The sequence below is a fragment of the Leopardus geoffroyi genome, chromosome C1, assembly GCF_018350155.1.
Source record: "Leopardus geoffroyi isolate Oge1 chromosome C1, O.geoffroyi_Oge1_pat1.0, whole genome shotgun sequence".
NCBI classification, from domain to species: domain Eukaryota; kingdom Metazoa; phylum Chordata; class Mammalia; order Carnivora; family Felidae; genus Leopardus; species Leopardus geoffroyi.
Window position 1 is genome coordinate 14,115,285 of NC_059328.1, and position 23,336 is coordinate 14,138,620.

The 23,336-nt window shown below is 50.7% G+C and overlaps 1 protein-coding gene across 5 annotated transcripts in view; it reads right to left on the minus strand.

Annotated features, from left to right (window-relative positions):
- CAPZB (capping actin protein of muscle Z-line subunit beta) overlaps positions 1–23,336 on the minus strand; it is a 134,965-nt gene that overhangs the window by 58,662 nt on the left and 52,967 nt on the right. For all 5 annotated transcript variants that reach the window (XM_045475881.1, XM_045475882.1, XM_045475879.1 and 2 more), the window contains exon 2: positions 13,390–13,479. In XM_045475881.1, the coding sequence (XP_045331837.1) occupies positions 13,390–13,479 (90 nt within the window). The remainder of the gene's footprint in view (positions 1–13,389; positions 13,480–23,336) is intronic.

Consider the following 23,336-nt stretch of genomic DNA (forward strand, 5'->3'; position numbering starts at 1 on the left):
GCATTCCAGGAAGAGGAGAGAGGGAGATTAACGATAATTAAATCTCTTCTGCATTTGGCCCCGAATCCCTGCTCGAGTGGCCTGCTGTCAGAGAACTTTTCCAAAGCCTCCATCTGACACAACTCCTACCAGCACCATCTGCAACATCAATTCTGGTCTTGGCGTGAAGGTTTCAATTACACGCAAGGTAACAGGCCCCCCAGGACCAGAGAGTCTGGAGTTTTACAAGCACGTTCTTCCCTCTTCTCCTGCACACCACGCATCCAGAATTTGGTCAGTAATCGTTTGCAAGGGGGGAGGGCACAGGGACAGCCCCTCCGTGAGGCCTCTCGAAGGCAGGTTCTGTGCCTGTTGTGATTGACAGGGTCTCTAATGAACCTTAATTGTGAGCCCAACAGGCCCAGGAAGGCAGCAACAGATGTGGCGACGCGGCAACCGCAAACCGCCTAATGAATAAAAAGTGTCCTGCCTGATGAGGGCCAGTGACCCCAAAACGGAGGACGGAATCATTCCTCACCCTGCACCCTTTTCTACAGCGCTGACTCCTTCCTGCAAGCGACGGGAAGCCTCCGGGTGGACTGGGAAGGCACCCGCCTCGGCGCTCCCAGTAGAAAGAGACCACCGGACCTGGGGTCACGTGATCCCCACCTCGGCCGCCCCTGCAACTGGGAAGGGGACTGAGTAACTTCTTGCCGGCGTGAATTACTGTGACGGTATCTGCATTCAGAGTCCGCCGTCGGCTGGGGACCTGCGGTGCCCAGAAGAAAACTATTCCTGGAGAAGCGGTGGGCACAGACAGCAGGGCGACAGAAGAAGGGGCATCTGAGTCCAACGGACCTGGGGTTGATCCTGACCCTGCCACTTACTCATTCATTAGCTGTGGGGCTCCGACCGACTCATTAAGCCTCCTGTTTCCTCACTTGTAAAATGGGGATAAGACTAACCTTGTGGTTTGTGGTTTAAATACATTAAGTAGGCAGAGGGTCAAGAAAGGGATTTGGCATCTGACAGTTACCAACTAAAAGCCAGGTGACCAGCAGAGTTTTAACTCATTCGCACAACGGCCACATCGCACGTGTGCAAGAGCCCCGTGCAGAAGGCTGCTTACTCTGAGCCAGGTACTGTGCTCGAAGCTTCGCACGCACACCATCTCCAGTTTTCAAGGTCCGCGTCATCACGCCCACCCCTTAGATGTAGAAGCCACAGCCCACGAGTCTCCCAGCTCAGACACGGGGACGACGAGAGCTCGGCTTGGCCAGGCCCTTCGGTTTCCAGGCACTCAACCGTAATCAGGTCTGGTGCTCCTAGTGGGCATATCGAGCACGGAGTGTCAGACTCACGGGTGCCCTAAAACTTCCTAACCCAGAACTTTCCAGGAGTTTGATCTTCAAGCATACTCAAACAGGCTTCTGTAGCCTGACAAAGGGTATATGCGGAGGGGGGAAATGGTTAAACAATCAGTCTGTGTCCCAGGAAATGTGCAGAATAAATGGGTACTCTGCCGCGAGCCCACCCCAAACATCCACACCACGGCTGGTGGCACCTCGCAGGCATTTTCTGCATCGGGGGATGAACAGGGTGTGGCGGGTAAGGTGCTCGAGTAGCCTCCCCACCCAGAGCCACAGACTCAGGAGAGGGGCCGAAGGGGAAAGGCCACGGAACAGAGGCCACGGCTGGATGACTGTGAAGGACCCGCAGACGTGGACTTGGAGGGCTGGTCCTCAAGCTGGGGAAAGGATGCCTGGGGGGTCACACTGGCAGTGCGGTGCGGGGTGGGTGGGGGAGATGAGGGGGGTGGGTTCAGGCTGGGGCAAGAGATTAGCAGTCCTGATCAGACGGAAGAGGAACCTGGACAATAGAGAGGGATCCTGAGGGTTCTAAGGTCACAAGTGGCCTGTCCCAGATGATACCCGGGTGCCTGGGTGGCACCTCTGGGTGGCTGAAGAGAAGGCGGTGAGGTCAAATGCCCTGTGAGGCTGTCCGGTCTGCCGGCTGGTCCTCGGGCACTGAGGTCATGCTCCCCAGCCGTCGGACCATCCGACCCATCCTGTCTGGCTCCTCCGCCAGGGCTTCCGAAGGCAGAGCTCCGGGCGTTAGGGATTCAGGGAACCGAAGCAGGGAGAAGGGCGCCCGCCAAAGCAACAGGGGAGAAGAGGGGAGACGACTCACACAGGCCGGGAAACCCCCTCCACCAGGACGGGACGGGAAGCAGGACACATCATCACCCCATCCTGCGGCACAACAGATGTCCTTACTGGCCACGAAACCTGCCTGCCACAGTGGGACTCTGACCTCCTCTGCCGACTCTGGGGTTGAGGGCAATGGAGTCTCCCTGCTTTCCATTCAGGAATCCCCACCGTCAGAAGACGGGGCAATGGTTTTCAGGACCACCTAAAAACGCCTCAGCGGAGGGCCTTCTCACCAAGTCCCGGCAACCGTGAGCTGGGTTCTAAAACCCCAGTGAAAGTCAAGACCGAAACTGTCCACGTGTGAAAACACAGGAAGGCTGCTTGGCGTGTCGGGGCACGGCCCCTAGGCTGGCAGAACCCAGGAGTCAGCGAACAGGTCTTGGAAAGCCAGTGGAGATAAGAAAGGCATCAGCTAGCATTTATGAAGCACCTGTCTGTCATGCACGTCGGCGCTTTCCACATACCCCCAAATCCTCACAAATGCTCCAGGAATGTCGTGTTCTTACTTCGATCCTCTATGTTGGAGGACCTTCTGGGAGGTGAAGTGACCTGCCTGTGGGCGCAAAGCTGGAAGGTGACCCAATGGGCTTCAGTCCCCGTCAGCCTCGCTCCGCCCACGGAAGTGAGCTGCGGAGGCAATAGAGCCCCACCCTGGGGGACATGTGCCAAAGGCCCCCGCCTGCTCGGCTCTCTCCACATGTTTACCATACAGGGCGGCCCGTACGGTCCCAGACCTGAGAGAAATCAATTGCCTCTTCTGCCAGCAAAAGGGGATCCTGAGAGCAGTGACACTGACACAAGGTATCCATGGTGATGTTCTTTTAGTCCTAGGCAAGAGAACCCAGGTTCTGAGATTGTGACCGTCTGGCCCCCGCTTCACAGGGGAGAGCAGGAGACCCAGAGAGTCCTGCCCATCACAGTGAAGTTAGTGGCAGAGCCAACATTATAGCCCACGACCCCTGACTTCCAGTAAGATTTGCTTAATGTACACAATGCTTTTATCCACCTTCCTATTTCCCCCCCACTGAAGGAGCAAAGCTCCCTGAAGCAGTTCTCTATTTGAAGAAACCACAAGGAAAGCTATGTTCTTTCTAAGCCATTTCGCCAAACAGTTAACAAAAATTTTAAACTTGGCCGACATCATACTTATGGCTGTGGTCAAAAAGGGTCTAGAATCCAGGTCATTTGATAGGCAGGTTACGAACTTTTCCAGGAAAGCAATGTTTTCCAAAGCAGATTCCATGAAAGTGAGGTAGAGAAATGCTAGTTTAAAAGAGATGTTTTGTTTTTTTAACTGCAGGACTTCTCAGTACCTTTAATAGGACAACATGGATGGTGAAGCTTCTAGAGGGCAGAGTGTGCCACGTTTTCCCCATTGCTCACTGTCTTTGTTCCTCAAGAGGCTCAACCAAGGTGAGCCGACCGATTTCACGACAATCAGGAGAAATGCAGGTTGTATCCAGGAGGAAATACAATCCATCCACTGAGCAGAAACCCAGGTCGGTCATCAGTGAAGGACTTTTCCAACCTATCCTGTTTCATTCTGCATTCCTCTGAGGACGACAAAAAGGATGTGGATTAGACGTCTGCACTGCTCGCTCACGCTCTCTCTGTCTCTCTGAATCACCTATCTGTGTGCCTGGCCCTCTGTCCCAACAAAGGATTCCCACTTTCCTTTCTGGTGGAGGCCACAGCACATGGCAGCTGGGAACCCGAGAGCCAGGCTGCTTGTTCAGAGCACTGCTACCTGGTGACCTTGGAAGAGCTGCCCCAGCCCCTGCTGCCACTTCTGGCCAGTGGGAGAGACGAGAGCGACAACTTCAGGAGGAGGTTTCTCAAGATTTGAGGAGGCATGTTCTGTACCATAAGCGGCAAATACTTGTCTATTCTCTGCCCTTTCATTTTATTTTGTTTCAACTTTTTTTTGTTAATGTTTTTATTTATTTTTGAGACAGAGAGAGACAGAGCATGAGCAGGGGAGGGGAAGAGACAGAGGGAGACACAGAATCCAAAGCAGGCTCCAGGCTCCGAGCTGTCAGCAGAGAGCCCAATGCGGGGCTTGAACTCACAGACTGCGAGGTCGTGACCCGAGCTGAGGTCAGATGCTTAACCGACTGAGCCACCCAGGTGCCCCTATTTTGTTTCTACTTTTAAGTTAAAATTGCATACGGTCACAGCCATCATTGTGGCATTAGTTTCTATGCCCTAGTAAAGGCCTCCCCCATCTGAATACCAAATATCATCTCTGCTTCCTCTCTGGTTCTTTAAATATATTTAAAGTAAATATGTTTATTAACTTTTGAGAAGGAAACAGAGTGTGAGCCAGGGAGGGGCAGACACAGAATCCAAAGCAGGCTCCAGGCTCTGAGCTGTCAGCACAGAGCCCGACGTGGGGCTCGAACCCACGAACCGCGAGATCATGACCCAAGCCGAAGTCGGACGCTCCCCTCTGGTTCTCGCCTGTCCATTTCATATTAGTCCGTAAGGAGGAGGAGGGAGTGCAGGCTTGGTTTTCCTTCCAAGTTTTAGTTGTTTCAGCAATTTGACCAAATAATCAAGTGTTTTCTCACAGGGAAACAGGAACGTGACCTGTAATATACCCTCAATGCTTGCGTGACTGGGCCCGTTGCTGAGAGGTCGGCTCCGCTCGCTGCTGCCCTCGGTTCTGAGCTCTGTGCTGTCTTCGCACACAGCCCTCCCACCTTTCGTGCAGCCCGTTCCTCGCCGGTGAAGTTCTGCCACTGCCACCAACGGGGTCTTGTCCTCCCAGCGCCCCCAGCACCTCATACGGCCCAACCGGCTTCCGCTGGGCTGTGTGCTGATCCTGGTCATTCGATCTACTGGCCCATCCCTTCAGTTCTTCTAGTGCAACAGCTTGCTTTCCCTAAAATTTTTAGATTTGCTTTATTGACTGACCGTTACTTGTGTTAGGGCAGAATGTTTTAAAGAGCATCCCCTGCCCCAGCACACACACAGTGTGGGCGTGTGAGCATGACTGTGCATGTGTGCATGCCTGTGTGTGTGTGTGTGTGTGTGTGTGTGTGTGTGTGTGTGTCGGGGGACGGTCACCGAGGGCCTCCCCTCTGCACCACTATTCCAGTGGAGTCCACTCCTCCCAAAAGCCAGGCCAGGCAAGAGTCGGGCGGCAGGCTCTACGCACTTCAAGCTCTGATGGAGCTTCAAGCCAGAAGAGGCAGGAAGAAGTCTAAGAAGGCTTTTTCCCTCAGGTACCTACAAGTTCCGTGGCCACCGGCCTGCCCTCATTGTGAATTTCTTTTACGGTCTCACCTTAAAAGAGGATTTAATTTTAGCAGGGCACACAGAAAGTGCCGAACTGTCACGTTTTCATTTTTCAGACCGTAATTCAGTGGACAACACCGAGTCGGACCTTCCCCCGGGCCGCACCCCAGGTGCAGGACAGGACACCCTCGCTGTCCTCATCCATAGAAGGGGCTCTGCCCGCGCTCCTCTCAGAGGGGCTGAGAAGAGGAGACGAGGCGACAGGTCAAATGTATTAATAACGTGGCCCACATACAGGAGTGTTTCTGACACCTGATGGGCCTCCATTAAAGCCATGTTTCCATGACATTCACTAAGAACGACATCAGGAAGAATCAAAAAAGAGGGGAGGAGAGTCAAACTCTAAATCTGAGCCCCCACACAAAATAATCTCCATTTAGAATTTAGAATTTCCTCTGAAAAAAATAACAAAACTGAACTGGCTGATGGGCATTAACAATGACAGGAAACAGCTTTCCAATTACCTAACTCTGGGGGATTTCAAGCCCCTAGCCATCCGGAGTCATCCACCGTGACTGCTCTGTGCTCTAGAACTGCTCAGGACCAACGGACACGTCGTCACAGCCTCCTGGAAACAGTCTCGGCTCCTCGAGGAACCCATGCACACAAAGGAAAAGCAAAAGGCCCCCCAGATTTTTCTCCTTCGTTCACTTGGCTTCGAGTTTGAATTGTCTAGACTACTTGTGAAGCAGGCAATTTATCTCATTCTCAAATGGATCAAATGAGGGCCCATTATTCTACGTATAACAGAACTCATCAGAGATTCGAATAGCTTTCTGGGCTGTATCTAGGAGGGAGCAGGCCAGGTGAGGGCACCCCAGGGAGCCCCATTTCCCTTTCCAAGTCAAATCATGCCATGCGGGCCTGGTTTACAGGGCTGCCTAGCTGCCACCTTGACACAAATCAGAGGCCGCACCTCTGAGGTGCAGGGTCCTTGCCTCAGCAGCAGGTTAGGGTCATGAAAGATCATCTCCGTCTGGAGAGGCAGCCCTGGGTCGGGGACGGGGGCCAGTTCAGCACCTTGGTCCAGGGGCTGCTCTCTCCTCTGCCCTGCATTTTTATTTTTTTTTAATTTTTTTTTTTTTTTAGTCCCCACAGCTGCAGTCCATTCAAAGAGCAAAAAAAGCTTGCATGAAAAGGCTCACCACAACTTTCCAAGGAATGGAGTTCATTAAAATACTGCTGGAGGCCCTTGGCTGGAATGCTTTTCCCCTTGTAAAATGGAACTGCAGCTCAGTGTCGCCTGTAGAGAAGCTCAGGATAAGCTCAGAAACATCAGCGCAACAGAGACTGTGCAGGGGCTTTTGCATAATTACCAATTATTCGATCCATTCCCCTGCTCAAGCTCCAGAGACAATATCCGGCCTAGGAGAGAAAACTTCCCGACAGAGCCTATGACAAATGGGAGAATGGAAGCCAAGTTCCCCCAACCCTGACCTAAACCCACAGGGAACTTCCCTAGGGACCAGAGAATGGGGTCTGGCCTAGGGCTCCCAAACCACCCGGCCCCATGAGTCAGTGGTGTGCCACTGGGGGGGGGGACGGGGACGGGGGACCCCTTACCTCCAGCTCAGCTCCTAGGTGCCCAGCAGGGGGAAGCCTACACCCAGCTGGGAGGCCCACGCACAAGGCCCCAGGCAGGAAAAGGCCAACTTCCCCAAGCCTCAACTTGACTTAAAGCTTTGGTGCAGAAAGCATTCTTTTTATATTAAAATGTCTTACATGCGGGCATGTTATGGATTGGAATGTAATTGTTTAAAGAGAAGAAACATAAAATTCTCTACTCCATGCAGCCACTTTGGGACCTGCCCCCCAAACTCCAAAGAGGTGTATCTGCTCCAGTGTAAGGAATGCTGTGGGGAAAGAACTGGAGGAACAGGGAGAGGCCTGGTGAAAGGCGGCCAGCGGAGAGCCAGGGGGAGACAGCACACACTCCCTGCCGCTGGGGCCCGACCACCGAGGAGACCCGACCACCTTTACGCAAAAGTAAAGACAACAAATGCTCCGGCTGGGTATCTGCCTGATAGATAGACAGTGCCGAGCTGGCCCCGGCCAAAGTCTTCCCGCAATTCTCCGCTAAGTGCCAGCTCTATGGAGCCAGGGCTTTCGTCCTGTGCCCTCAGCCCCTGGAAGAGTATTTGACACACAGGGGATATTACATTCTTGTAGAAAGAGCAACTCAGTTCTGCAGCTCTTGACAGCCCCCCTCAGAGCTGATTAACCGGTAAAGACCAACGGGCCGAGAGAACCCAGCCAAGGTCCTTCTCATTAGGGGTCGGGTTTAAGGATCCTGGTATTTTCTCCTGTGGAAAGGGAGCCAAGGAATAAAGGCTGCATTTCTTCCCAGGGCTGAGCACAGCGGCTGACTCAGAGGAGGTGCCCCATAAATGTGGACTTCAATCCACGAACTTTTCACCCACTTAAGCGAAGTCCCCTTTAGAAAGGAGAAGACACTTTTTTTTTTTTTTTTTGAAAGAAGACATTTTAAATGTCGCCTCTGAAACAAAGGAGGAAAAAGTGCTGGTGGAGATCGGTTTTCAATGGCGACAATAAGGGGCAAGTCAGGCAGGAAGAAGATACAAGCCTATTCACTCCTGTGTACAGATAAGCTGGATTGTCTTGGCCTGCAAGGCCCTGGTCCCCAGGCCCCGCGTGTCTTCACCACCTGGGGACGGAGCGGGTATGGTGTTTCATTCACAGAGCCACCACTGGGAGAAGAACTTCCAGATCTCATTGGTTCTGCTATTAAAGACTGAACATTGAGTAACAATGCCTGGCAGAAATCAGACACGATAATATTAATGGACGATTAAATATAATATTCGCCTTCATTTCAGCAGACTCACAAACGTCTGAGAGCTTGGCTCCACTGGCTGCCTCACGGAGAGCAGGAGACTTGGAGACTTCAAGCTGTAGGTTCCCACTCGCTCATCTGCTGGGCCCCCGGTGCCTAAGAACCCGCCGTGCACCCCAGCCTTCTGACCTGTCAGGTGCAAAGAATTGCATGCTCCCTGCAGCCCTCACGCTGCCGAGAGGCAGACACTTTCTGCAAGCCATTCAAAGCCCAGGGCTGCTGAGGCTGGCAGGGCAAAACCCTGCACCCAGCTGGCCCCTTCTATTTCTGGAGGGCAATTCTGGCTGCTACAAAGAGGGATATGCGGCCACGAAACTGACCGGGTCCTCCACTCGCTGGGAGAAGCACCAGGATGCCTCTTCCCGCCTCTAACCCCCAGGCCTGGCCAGGATAGCTTGGGGGCTTTCCCAGCTGATGACCTCCCCCTGGCTCGAGTTAGGTCTGGGGACACTCACGAGCTGGACCTCTAGGTGGCTACATCACAAAAGAAAGAAGGAATGAAAAATTAAACAACCAACGTTTGCGGGCAAAGACTCTCCTGCCTGGTTAAACGGATTTAGGGCTATTTTTGGTCTGCTCTGAAAGAGGGCAAAGGACGGATGGCCTGCTGGGTGCCAACTCGCAGAAACAAACTCCCTCCTCAGCTCAGGGCTCAAAATACACCCAGCCAAGTTTCGGCTAGAGCTGCCAGCGTGCAGAATGAAGCCACAGAAGGTCAAAGTTCAGGGAGCCAAGGGAGCATCTAAACATCATATGATTCTTGGCCCACACGGACGAAGTGGGTATTTTTGAAACAGCTTAACAACGGATTTCGGCTGGCTTCACTCTAGTACGACAGGATTAATATGTAATAAAATGGATGTTTTGGCCATCTGCAAAGGAAGGTCATTTCCCACCAATCCCAGCATGCACCATAATCCCGAGGCAGCAAACGCTCAAACGCTGGAAAGAAAAGAGAAGGAAGAAAGCTCAACGGGCATGATAAATCGGGCTGCCCCGGCCTCGCGGCCACGCACACGCCACATTTCTCTTTAATACTGCTCTGTAACTGGACCGCTGGTGGACCGGGTCAATTCCCCTACAGTTCTCTGGCTCCAACATCTAAGCGTGGTCGTTCCCTTCATGGAGAATGCTGGCAAATCCTCACATTTTTGTCAGTCTTAAAATTGGAGACTTCTCTTGAAAACAACTACTGCCCCTTCATTATTTTGGGCAGGTGAGCACGGGAGGAATGACTGCAATTTGCACCGAGCGGTGCGTTCGCCGCAATGGAAAACACCGGACTGATCCCAGATCATGTGAAACAAAGGCCTGGATACACACACTGCTTCTAGACGGACCCGTGGCGGTGTGAGTTTTCGGAAATTATAGCTCTGGGAACTTCAGAGGCACAGCAGTACACTCAGCACAGACCACCTCTTACAGGAATGAAAAGAATACTGCAGACCCAGTTAAAAAGAAAAGAAAAAAAAAAGGCAAACAAACCCTGTCATTCCCAGGGCAAAGAGAAGAAAATTAGCAGCAATGAAAGACAAACATTCAAAGAAGGAATTTCTAGGACTGGTCACGGGATCTTGAACAAAACGGGCCCAAGTGCTCCTTATACACTACGGTGCATAGCGAGGACCTTGACGCAAGGCCATTAATCAAAAAGTGGCCTTTGAAGCATGTCAATATAGTTTTAACGAGGTGTGCTTTACCAGATCCTAATTCGGCGAAAAGTCATGCTCCATTTCCATTTTGAGATTTATCATACTTCAAATTAAAAAATTAATGAGCACACTGATTCCCCAGCCCATGCTGGATGATGGGGATCTATTACATACGGCCTCCTGTTCAGCCTTAGGAGGTAGATGGGGCCCAAGGCTGGCCTCCACACAACTTGGTGAGGGGAAGTCGGCACCCCTCCAACCTCCCCACAAAGCACTGGACAAAAGTGAAGTGCTAATCCCACGTGGCCTAGCTCTAAGAAGGGAGCGTCTTTCCAGTCTCTAGCTGCTGCTGCTGTTGTTTTCAACTGTATGAAATTTTTTTAATGTTTATTTTTGACAGAGAGAGTCTAGACAGAGTGCAAGCGGGGCAGGGGCAGTGAGAGAGGGAGACACAGAATCTGAAGCAGGCTCCAGGCTCTGAGCTGTCAGCACAGCAGAGCCCGATGCAGGGCTTGGACCCACGAACCTCGAGATCGTGATCTGAGCCAAAGTCGGACACTCAACCGACTGAGCCACCCAGGCGCCCCTGAATTGCATAATTTAATCCTAAATTACTCTCCATAAAACATACATTTTAATATTTTAAATTACTGATGAATTATTTAACCCCCTTTTCCCCAAACAGGTAAGACGGACACATTAGGAAGACGTACCATAATTAATCTGTTGCTCTAGGGGTGAGTGATTCACCAAAAGGTACCCAGCAGAGTGATCCCACCCGGAGGAGTTGGGATTCCTGGTACTGCTCAGCCACACCACCGCCCCGGCTTCTTCCTGACCTAGTCTAAATCACCTAAAAGAGGTGCAGTGGTCCTACATACATTTCAAGGGGGACTGTGAAAATCAGATGAAATAATAACACAAACCAAAGCACCCGGCCCAGTCCTGGGCACACGGCAGGCGTTCAACTGTTAGCTGTTGAACCCGCCACCTGCATCTCCCTCCGGCCCCTCGCCAGCCACGTTCTACGGAAGACAAAGTTAGAAGGGGGGAAGCAGCGCCTCTGACACTAACCCACAGGATGCCACAGAGCACGTCACCTATCTGGGGCAGGTGCAGGGTGGTACCTCAACCTGGGCCCAAGCACCCTTCGGCAAAGTACGTGCCACGGTGGGCCTCTCGCACCCAGTATGTGGCTGAGGTGAGAGGCGGCTCTCCTTCACTCCCGCCAAGCCCAAGTACAAGTACCAGACCCAGCCAGGGAAGCTAACCAGGTTCCCATAAAAGCGGCTCTGGGGACATCTCTGAAATAGAGAGCGGCAAGGGGATCGCACAGAAAACACACAGCTGTAGAACACTTCAGTTGCCCTAAGAACAAAATAGCCCGAGGAATGGTCTACTGAGAAAAATTTGCTCATTTCTTCTATGTTCGGTTGATTTCTAAAATACGGTAACAGCTAAATTGGCACACTGAATTTAAACTCAGCCAAGCATGCTTTCATGCTGAGTTTAAAGACAAACAGGCCTCCGCCACTGACCCAATTAGGGATCTGATCATACCTTCAGCCTCTGCCCACCTCTGCCACATACGATCAAGCAAAAATAAGCAAAAATCTCCGATCAGGAAAAACACAAAACAATACAGCACTTCCCAGTTCGCTACTTTAACGGGGCTGGGAGTCAGCAAACCAGTCCGCACAGCCCGGTGTGCCCCAAGTTCACGGAGCGGATGATGGTGACAATAGCCACCGCCTCACGTTCAAGCCCTCCTTCTGACCTTCAGGGACCCCTCGGAACCACCCAACTCTGTATTTCACCGTTTCCCAACACAGACTGCTTTCTCTCAACACCCTCCCCCACCCCCCAAGCTGCCCCGCCCAACTCACTGCACATCCTCACGCCCAGACTGTTTACAAAATCAGGTCTAACCAATCCAATGTTTGGGCCAACGCTGGAAAATCAGGAAGTTTCACATCAAATTCTAAATGTATGGCTTCTCCAGAAAAATCCGAAAGCAAGTAACAGAGGACCACCCTCCCACAGGGCAATAAACAAGCAGCTGGAACGAAGCGGCCACTGCCCTTTCAGAGGGGGCCTGCCCACCAACCCCCTCGAGTACATTCCGTTCCCCTCACGGGCTGAAGGCACCTCCCAGGCTCTGGGTTTTGACTTGATTCTGCACGTTCGGAGGCTCGTTTGCCTCGCGATTCCACCCACTCTTCTTTCACACGCCCCTAACACGCCTCCGTGTCAGCCGGGACCCATCGCGCCTTGCATCGCAAGTACCTGTCGCTGTGTTTCTCATCAGGGCCGTTCACCTCAAGAAACCTCCTCCTCCTCCTTACTTGCGGAACTGTTACCCGCACAAGCTAGCGGGTTCACAACTCCTCACTGGGCTGACTGTGTCACACAGCTGCCTCCCGACTGGGACTCTGGGTGCCTATAAATACACAGACAGTTGCGAGTAGGGGCCTGCAGACTGCTGGGAAGTTCTCCGTGGCGATGACACGAGTCTCCCGCGGTAAGGCTTTGCTAGTACAACTGCTCTGAACTCATACAACGGAATGAAGTGTGTGGACAGGTTTTCAATCCATTACAGTAAAAGCCACCTCATCGATGAGCCACGGTCGGCAGCTGATGATCACATCCAGAAGACATGGGGGCCATGAGCACAACAGGGGACTGGACTCGGAGGCCCAGGTGCCAGAGCCGGAGCCAGAATGTACTGGCCAAAAAATCTAGCAACTCAGTTGGCCTCTTGGGGCCTGATTTTAGTTTATTTTACTTCTTTTCAATATTTCCCATAGCTTTATAGGTTATTTAAAATAGTTTGAGCTATTTCAAATAATATCATGGTGCCAGTTAATCTGGCATTCCCACCAGATTCTCTCTCTCATTGTGAGACCAATCGTTCCGAATTAAAAAGAAAAGACACGTTTAAAAAGTAGGCGTGATGAGATCTTTGAAAGCCAGCTTTTGTGTTTTATACCATTCCAAGTGGAAGGGAAGCCCTCAAGTATGTTACAGGGTAGATTCTGCACTGCCTTGGTTGGAGAAACTTCCACAACAGCAAAGAAATGAAGGAAGCCTGGCTCCGGGCACTACCGAATGCCTGCTGGGCGTCTATGGCCTCTTCCTCCCTGCGCGGAGATGCAAGCTTCTAAAACCTGAACCCATGCAGGTGGGGCAAGGAGACAGACGGTGACCAACTTCAGAAGTCCTATTTGGGCTCTGCAAACGCAGCTGGCTCCGAGACAACCGCGTGGAGGAATCTCAGAGCTCAGTGGGGGTGGAAGGTTTCTGCCGTGTTTTGAGCGCCGCACGGCAAAAGGCACACAAACACAACCAGTTGGGAGCCACAGCCCGAAGGAAACCACACGAACAAAGCTCATACCAGGTCGATCAGGTCGCTGAGGTTTTTCTCGATTTGCTGTGGAGGCAGGCGCCTCATCAAGTCCAAGGCACAGTCCAGCTGCTGATCGCTCTGTGAAAAGAGAAACAGACATGTCTGTGTTATTTTGCTTTTGCCAACAGAAGCGCCAAAACCCCCTTTTATTATTATTTTTAAGTTTATTTATTTGTTTTGAAATGGTGGGGGGGGGGCGAGGAAGAGAGAGACAGGGAGAGTGTGTATGGGCAGGGGAGGAGCAGAGAGGCGGGGGGAGAGAGAATCCCAAGCAGGCTCCGCACATCAGCACAGAGCCTGATGCAGGGATTGATCCCACAAACCGTGAGATCATGACCTGAGCCAAAATCAAGAGTCAGACGCTCAACCAAATGAGCCACCCAGGCGCCCCTAAAACCCCCTCTGAAAAAGCATTCTTGCAGTTTCAGCTTGCCCAGGGTACTCTAACTCCAAGCAGGACTGCAGCGGGCCCTCCAACACATCTCCCAGAGAGAGGGGGACAGGCTCTGTGACGGCACAATCTCACGTGGAGGCATCCAGAACATACTCCAAGTGGGAAGCAGGCCAGAGCTCCACCCACAGCTCAATGCCCCTCGGCTTTCCTTTTCCAATTCAACAGACCATGGGAGATGCTGACGTGTGACCTCCTGATCAGCCCTACAAGGGACCATGCTCCAACGGCAAGTTAGGCTTTCTCCTTTGCTGTCACTTGGACATACAAGTCAGGTAATGTTACCAGGCAAAGAACAACCGGCAAGATGCACACCAAGGTTAAAGTGTTTCGCTGAATTCAACGGAAGCTTGGGACATGTCCCCAGGCACCAGGCCTTTGCAAAGGAGACCGAGACCTGGAGCATCTACAGTCAAGAGGTCGCTCCAGTTGCAGAGCAGACGGCCAGAGCAGCCAACGGGGGTCACTGCAGCCGCAGGGGCCCAGGAGGATAAAGACTATACCGTGAGCTTCACAGTACTCTCGCCTCATCTGGCATTCAGTCTGCACACATTTACCACGAGCTGCCAGCCAGCCCTCATAAACACGGGACCGATGACGGAGGCAGGAGGGCGGAGGGAGGAAGGACCGAGTGGGGGTGAAGTGAAAGTAATCAGTGCCCAGGGGACTACGGCACAGGAGGCACGACGAGAAAGGGGAGAAAGGCAGCCCAGGCAGACAGGGCAGACGACCGCACGCACCCTGAGAAGTACAGGCAAGGAGGCCGGCCCGACGGCTCAGAGGCACCGCCTCATGCGTGTCCCAAGCCTGCTCTGCCCAGACCAAGCGCAGAATCTTTAAAAGCCCTCCATCAACACACTAGAGTATCTTCATAAGATACACAAAGTAATCCTGGAGATGCCACATTGGCCTTAGTGAAATAGAACCCCCGAGTAGGACCGCCTGTGCCCTAGGTATGTTAACCACAGACGCTGTGGGGCGAGGACCCGCTCTGTACTTCACCAAGGAACGAACACGTCGAGGTGGCTGGAGGCTGTTTCATTCCCAGGTAACTGATGTGGCGTATACAGCAGGCTGTTTTTAAAAAAGAAAAAAACAAAACAAACAAATACAAAACCAACTTGTGCCCTGCTGAAGATGGTGATCAGTGACACTTTATTCTGGGACACACGACCGTCACTACTACCCTGCAAAGCTGGACACACACACGTGCACACGCACATACTGTCTCTCACCCCAGAAATGGTAAAGCACTTGTTCTGTTCGGTGGAACATTCCAGCAACCGTGCTGGGTTCCCTGCTTGCGCCATGCCGTCTATCTACGCCAGCCAAGGCCATAGTGACATGGGTCTGGCCTACTGGCACGGGAAGACGTTTTAACACCACTTAACGGGTCGAGAATGCAGAAAAATGTAGTTACCGCCAGAGAGACTTCTAGTCAATGTCCAGTTCTGCCATTCATCAACTAGAAAGAACCTTGGGCAAATTTCTTAACCCCTCCAAGCCTCTATTTATCCGTAAAATGGGACAGTATGTACTTCACAGGGTTGCTGCAATGATTCACTTAATACCCGTAAAATTTTTAATATACGACAGTATGTGTTTGGGAGTACTGTCTGTGTATGTGTATTAATACATGTTGTAAGTATCTTGACATTTTAAAATACAAATGTAACATCCACCCCACTCAACCTAGCCCTCAAGTCTTTCCGGCTGCTGTAAATTGGAGACACGAGCAGCTGTGTCTCCCCTCCCCCACAACTGTGCCAGAACAGAAAACCCTAAAGTATTCAAGTCAAACTAGCTAAAAGATGTAAACTAATGAGCCAAAGACCTAAACAGACACCTCCCTGAAGAAGAGAGGCAGATGACAAATGAGAATATGAAAAGATGCTCCACATCATTTGTTACCAGGGAGATGCGGAGAAATACAAACGAAAGCAGCAGTGAGATCCCATTACACCCCTATGAGAGCGGCCCAGACCCAGGACTCTGCCGACAAGGCTGTGGGGCAACAGGAACTCTGACTCGTTGCCGGTGGGAACGCAAAATGGGACGCAGCCACCTTCGAAGACAGTTTGGTGGCTTCTCACGAAGCGAAGCGTGCACCTGCCATCGTATTCGTACGATCCAACAACTGCACACCTTGGTATTTACCCAAAGGAGCTCGAAACTTATGACCGTCCACACAAAAACCTGCACACAAATGTTCATACCAGCTTTATTCATAACTGCCCCACCCTGGGAACAACGGAGATGCCCTTCCGTAGGTGAATGGATAAGCAAACCTGTGGCCCATCCAGACACCAGAATACTATTCAGGGCTAAAAAGAAAAGATACCAAGCCATGGAAAGGCATGGAGGAATCCTGAATGCCAAGTGAAAGAAGCCAGTCTGAAAAGGCTACATACTAGTGATTCCAACGAGGCGGCATTCTGGAAGAGGCAAAACTATGGAGACAGGAGAAAGACCAGTGACTGCCAGAGGTTGAAGGGGAGGGAGGGCTGAACTAGCAGAGGACAGCACATGGGATGTTCAGGTCAGTGAAACCACTCTGCAACGGTACTAATGGTAGACACGTGTCACTGGAATGTGTCCCAAAGCACAGACCGTACAACACGAAGAGTGAATCCTAATGGAAACTACGGATTTTGAATGATTATGATGTGTCAGCATAGATTCAGCAGTGTTAACTCTGGTGGGGAATGCTGATTTATAGTGGGGAAGGCCATGTGTTGTAAGGCAGGGAATATACGGGCACTCTCCGTACTTTCTTGCTCAATTTTCCTGTGAACTAAAAACTGCTCTGAAAAACTACGTCTATTAAAAAAAAGCCGGGGCGGCTCAGTCGGTTCAATGTCTGACTCTTGATTTCGGTTCATGAAATCGAGTCCCATATCAGCACAGAGCCTGCTTGGGATTCTCATTCTCTCTCTCTCTCTCTGCCCCTCCCTGTCACACTCGCTCTCCCTCTCTCAAAATAAATAAACATTAATAAAAAAAAAGCTGTGAACCAGTGTTTTCAACTGGGGTTGATCCTGCCCTCCCACGAACCCCCAGGAGACGTCTGGCAATGCATGGCAGTATTTTTTCGTTGTCATCACAGGAAGAGAAGGGGCTACTGGCATCTAATGGGTAGGAACGAGGGATGCTTCTAAACATTCTACGATGCAGAAGACAGTCCCCAACAAACCTGGCCCCAAATGCCAGAGTCAAGTTTGAAAACCCTAATTTAAAAGTCAGTTAAAAGTCATTTTGGGGGACTGCAGACGCTCAGACTCTGATCAAAGCTAAGGCTCTAGAAAACGGCACAGAAACATTTTACACACAATTCTAATTCACAGACCACTCACAACCCCTAAAAACTTCTGGTCTTTAGAAATATTCTCAACTGGGTATTAATACTCTTCCTGAGAACAAAAAAACCAAAATTAGATAGAAGTAAACCTAGCTATGCTGAAACCTTCATCCAGAACATACAGGAAGTCAAAAGCAATAAACTAGAAATTGAGCAGCGTATTATCTAGGAAGAGAAAGTCGTAACTTGGCCAGAAAAGAGCCACATGGAAAGATCTGGTGTCCACCCTTCCATGCAGCCTGCGCACAGCCTCGCCCCCAAGGGCGCCAGCGGCCCGGAGGCCCCATCCTGGACGGTCCTCTGTCTGACTGCATCTATTTGAGAGCACTAGAAAAACACAACTGCAAAATGGTCTAACTCCTATTTTGCATTAATCCCAATGAATCCTACTTGGAAATGTTTCACTACAAATTTCGAGGGCTGAGGACGTCTGTCGTTAAATTAGGAAAAGGACCGAAGGCTTCCCAGAAATGAAGCAACATGGGGAAGCTTAACGACAGCTTGTAAAAACTTAAAATTAGAGTGAACCGGGGCCCTTCACCCGGGAGTCACCCCATACCCTGAGGGGTCCAAACAGGACACAGCACTAGAGAATGAAGAGAACACGGACGGCCCGCAGCTCCGGGCAACAACGTGAGTGAGCCCAGAGACACAGTGACCAGCTGTCAGGCTTGGGTTTCCCGCCCCGGTTCCTGCCCTTAACCGGCTTTCTGTGTATTTTGTGGACGCTCATCCCACGACTGAGTGCTCCCAAAGCCCAAAGTGCTCCCAGACACGTCCGGCAGACAACACGCCTCAGCAGGTCTACCTCCCGCTGGTGGTGGTCTCCAGGCTGAAGGGTAAATAATAAAAGCATGACCACCGCCCCTCCCTCCGCAGAGTTCTCTGCCCATTCCGTTAGTCATTCGATAACTACTCGAGTGTTTCCTAGGTGACAAGCACTGTTTTTGATGCTGAATGGTGAGTAAAACAAAGTGTCTTCAGGAACTTATGCTGTAGTCAAAATCTGCATGGGGAAAAAAAGATCTTTGTTAGGAAGAGTCTCTGTTAGGACGTCAAAGAGTAAGGAGGGGACAGGTACCCCACTTTAGGCTGGTAAGGTTCTACGGGATCGGACTACGAGTTCTGGGTGTGTGTGTGTGTGGGGGGGCTGTGTGTGTTTAAGCATATAAATCAAGTCAGGAAATGTTTCACTTTCTGCTCGTTTTTCACACGACTTGAAGAAAAAACACAAAACTGCTTCAATCACCCTCCAACAAATAAAGCCACTGTTAATACAGACTAGAAACAACTTTTCAGAATAACAAGCTGAATAAAACACTACAGCCTAAAACAAAAATCTCCTATGGAATTCTAAGACAGCCGCCAGGGTTGTCCATCATTTGCAAGCAATGAAGTAAAAAGGCACAGACTGATTTGGAAATCCTCACCAAACAATTTATCCAGCCCCCAGGCACAGGACATGTCCCAACCTGTAAAAAACTCGAAGTCTAATTCAGCGAACACACCTATCCACAAAAATGAAAAAAGTCACAGTAAAGGTGACACTAAGTGGTACGGGGAACCTCATCTTTTAGGAGTGCACGAGGCAGGCATGGGGGGATGGAGGGGGAGATGGGGGGTGGGGAAGAGAGGCCCTGCGATAAATGGGTAAGGAAGAGGACAGCACAGGGACACGGAGGAGGAAGGAGTGGCACCGGGAGGGGACTAGGGCCTCATCACGAAGGGCCTCCGGTCAGGCTGGTTTCCGCCCACCCGGCTCAGAGGGCAGCAGTTTTCTAAGCAGGCTCCAAGCCCGGGGTCCAGACCTCAGGTCTCCCGGCAGCTGTGCCTCGGTCTACTTTGTAGAAAGGCTTCTGTGCCACGTTCTCTGGCCTCGCAAACTTTAAAATCGACTTCTCCAGAGGGATTAGGAGTTCCTAAAGATTTGTCCACAGAGGAATGACAGGAACACTGCTGCGTCTCAGAAGGTTAAACAGATTACATTGTCCAAAAATGGCCATGACAAGCTCTCTCACCGGGCCTGCTCCTCTGACGTGACTTTGACACTCCTCCCTTTGAGGGGTGGAGTCTATGTACCCCCTCCTTGGAAATGGGAGAGCTTTGATGGCTATTTCTATCAACAGAGAATAGCAGAATTGATGCTCTGCGATTTCTGAGGCCAAGCCATAAAAGCCAATTCGTTTTTTTTTTTTAACTTTTTCTGTTTTAAAAAATTTATTTATTTTTAATTTAAAACTTTTTTTAAATTTACATCCAAGTTAGCATAGTGCAATAATGGTTTCAGGAGTAGAATTCAGTGATTTATCCCCTACATAGAACACCCAGTGCTCATGCCAACAAGTGTCCTCCTTAATGCCCCTTACCTATTTATTACCTATTTATAGCCCACCTGCCCAGCCACAACCCTTCCATCTACCCTCAGTTTGTTCTCTATATTTAAGAGTCTCTTAAGTTTTGTCCCCCTCCCTGTTTTTATATTATTTTTGCTTCCCTTCCCTTATGTTCACCTGTTTTGTATCTTCAGGTCTACATATGAGTGAAGTCATAGGATATTTGTCTTTTTCTAACTAATTTCGCTTGGCATAATACCCTCTAGTTCTGTCCACAATGTTGCAAATGGTAAGATTTAATTTTTTGATTGCTGAGTAATATTCCTGTGTGTGTGTGTGTGTGTGTGTGTGCGCGCACGACATCTTCTTTATGCATTTGACATTTGGGCTCCTTCCATCCTTTGGCTATTGTCGATAGTGCTGCTATAAACATGGGGGTGCACGTGTCCCTTCGAAACAGCACACCTGTTATCCCTTGGATAAATGCCTAGTAGCGCAATTGCTGGGTCGTAGGGTAGTTCTATTTTTAATTTTTTGAGGAACCTCCACACTGTTTTCCAGAGTGGCCGCACCAGTTTGCACTCCCACCAGCCGTGCGAAAGGGTTCCTCCTTCTCCGCATCCTCGCCAACATCTATCGTTGCCTGAGTTGTTAATGCTAGCCATTCTGACTGGTGTGAGGTGGTATCTCATCGTGGTTTTGATTTGTATTTTCCTGATGATGAGTGATGTTGAGCACTTTTTTCATGTGTCTGTTAGCCATCTGGAAGGACAATTCATTTTCCATCTTGAGTGCTGAACACTCGGACTTGGAGCCCCAAGCTTCAATGTAAACAGTTTGCCCTACAGCGGCCACACTGTGAGGAAGCCCAAGATAACCCACGCAGGAAAGCCACATGAAGGGACCATGAGAGTCACCAAGCCCCCCGATGTCCCCTCTTCCAGCTGCAGCTAGCTGACGGCAAGAGCTCAAGACCCCAAGCGAGAACCACTCACCCAAGGCCCACCTGAATTTCCTGAGCCACAGAAAGCACTGGACATAAGGATTTCTGTTATTTTAGGTCACTAGATTTGGGGGGGATTCTGTTAGTCAGCAATAGTAACTGCTACAGAAGGACGTGTCTGGTGACTGTGGGGGAGACGGTCTGACCAGAGATGGGATCAGGGGCAGGAGAGCCAGGACAGGAGCCTCTACAGCAACCAGGGCTGTGGCTGTGTGGCTGGAGAGGACAGTGGGAGGTGGGGAGGGGGGGGTCAGGAACTTTAAGAGGCAGGAAAGACAGGACGAGGGCACTTACTGGAAATGGGAGGAGGCCCAAGAAGTTGGGGACGGACCACCTGCTAGAGGACAGCGCTGTGGCCTCGTTCGCGTGCGTGTGGTTTCTGCGTGCCCTTTTAAAACACGCTGTTGTAATTTCAAGGACAAGCAGTGACTCCGACTGTGTGGATTTCTGAGCGGAAGTCCTGCTTGGCCCGCGCTGGTGTCTGGCCAAGGCCGATGTGCACTTAACAGCATCTGCCTGTACATAAACAACCACCCAAAGCTTCAAGGCCTTTACAGTCTTTCCTAAGTTCATCAAGACCTTCACGCGTTTACATTCCCGAGCGGCTTAAGTCAATTCTTGCTTCACAGACAGCACCGAGGCAGACTTCACCCAGGCTGATTTCCCACAAACTTATGGGGTCTAACTTGACCATGACTTGTCTTGTATCATCTGTGACCCAAGAAGCAACTCTGTTTACAAGGTGCATCTCTTTTCTGCCATGTGGCTCAGGAACAAGTTGTGCTGGGGGCTATCTGGGGAAAGATTCACCAGCCAGCCCAATCCATAACTCGTCTGTAGGTCACTCTGGAAAAGTGTCTCTTCCATTGACTGACTGCCCTCTGGCTGAATCTTCTGGGAGGGACGCACGGTGGTGAGGGCCGAGTGCAGAAGGACATGGCTCATCAAACACACACAAGCATTCCCTCTGGATGACTTTTCATTCCCACGGGAAAGCCCAATACCCTCTAGCAAGCGAATCAAAGCCACAGTGAAAGCCCATTTGGGAGATCAAGCCTCCTTCCACCTTTTGGGGTTAGTGCCGCATATCATCACAGCCGGATCAATGTCATTTGCCAAAAACTGAGGAGAAAACCGCGCAATATAAAAACCATTTTACAGTGGCAGTGGCGGGACCACCGTGCTCTGGATCCCTCTGGAAACACCATGCCTTTACAAGTCTCCGCTCTACGAAAATTCTATCAGAATCACAGGATGGACTTCGAGTGCATCTAGGTCCCGCCCTCTCATCTTATGGACGAATAATGAGGTTCAGAGAAAGTCTGGCAAGGTCACAAGGCCAGTGGCGAAGTCAGCACTTGAGCCCGCACCCTCATGCTGAGAGGTTTTCTACCACACATCATGCTATCTTTCTACTTGATTCAGTTAGCACAACCGTGCGAGGGATGGGCACACACGAGGGACACAGGGCTGGACTAGTCAGACATGGTCCCTGCCCCCAAGGAGCTTGTGACCCAAGGAAGAAGGCAAACAGCAGGAAAGGTCTACGCCACTCTGTTCAACCCTCAGAACTACGGACACGTCACTCACCCCATCATCACTGAGGAGCTGGGAGCCCCTCCAATAACCAAAGTATCAACCTTGTTTTCATCCGGAGAGATGGTAACCCTTCTAAAATGTTCTACAGGGTCCGTGTGTTTACAGAGAGGACAAAGCAGGGAACACAGTTAAACCATCTCTCACTGGCAGAGGGTTCCTGGAACACAGCCCGGTGTCTGCTTTTTACATTTTTCTGATCTTCCGTTAGCTACACTTCATCTGTTACTTTTAATCTACTATGAGTGTGGAAACTGGAAACCTATTTTTGTTTAAAAACAAACAGACAGAACAAAACCAGCATCAACTCTGATGGAAGGAATAAACCACAGGTTTTTAACTTGGGGTACAGAGTCACTGTTCCACAGCTTGTGAGCGCCTTGACAGTTTGTCAAGGGGTGTGTGAAGGTACAGATGTGTGTGTATGTGTGAGAAAGGAGGAGAGTGTGTATGTGTGTGTGCGTGTGTGAAGGTAGGGATGTGTATGTATGCGTGACAGAGAAAGTAGGCGCATGTGTGTTAAGGTAGGGGTGTGTATATGCATGAGAAAGTAGGAGTATGTGTGTGCATGAAGGGAGGGGTGTGTATGTATGTATCTATGGGAGAGAAAGTGTGTAGGAAGGGATGTGTATGAAGGCAGGTGTGTACGTGAGAAAGTAGGGGGTGTAAGAAGGCAGATGTGTGGGTGTGTGCATGAGAAAGCAGGAGTGTGTTTAAGAAGGTAGAGGTGTAGGGGCACCTGGGTGGCTCAGTCAGTTAAGCGTGATCTGACTTTGGCTCAGGTCGTGATCACCTGGTCCGTGAGTTCGAACCCAACATCGGGCTCTGTGCTGACAGCTCGGGGCCTGGAGCCTGCTTCTGATTCTGTGTCTCCCTCTCTCTCTGTCCCTCCCTGCTCATGCTGTCTCTCTCTCTCAAAAATAAATACACATTAAAAAAAAAAAAAAGAAGAAGGTGGAGGCGTAAATGTTACAAAAGCATGTGTGTGTGAGAGATAAAGCGGGTGTGTGTGTGTGTGTGTGTGTGTGCACACATGTGAGCACACAGTTTTCCAAGGTGAAGGGTCCACAGCTTTTTTCAAAGAAGTCTAAGACTGTGAAGGCACAGATGTGATTTAATAACAATAAAAATTCCTATTCTCCCACTTCACCTGCAGGGTGGAGCTAAATCAGTCACCACTTCGTCCCTTGGAGC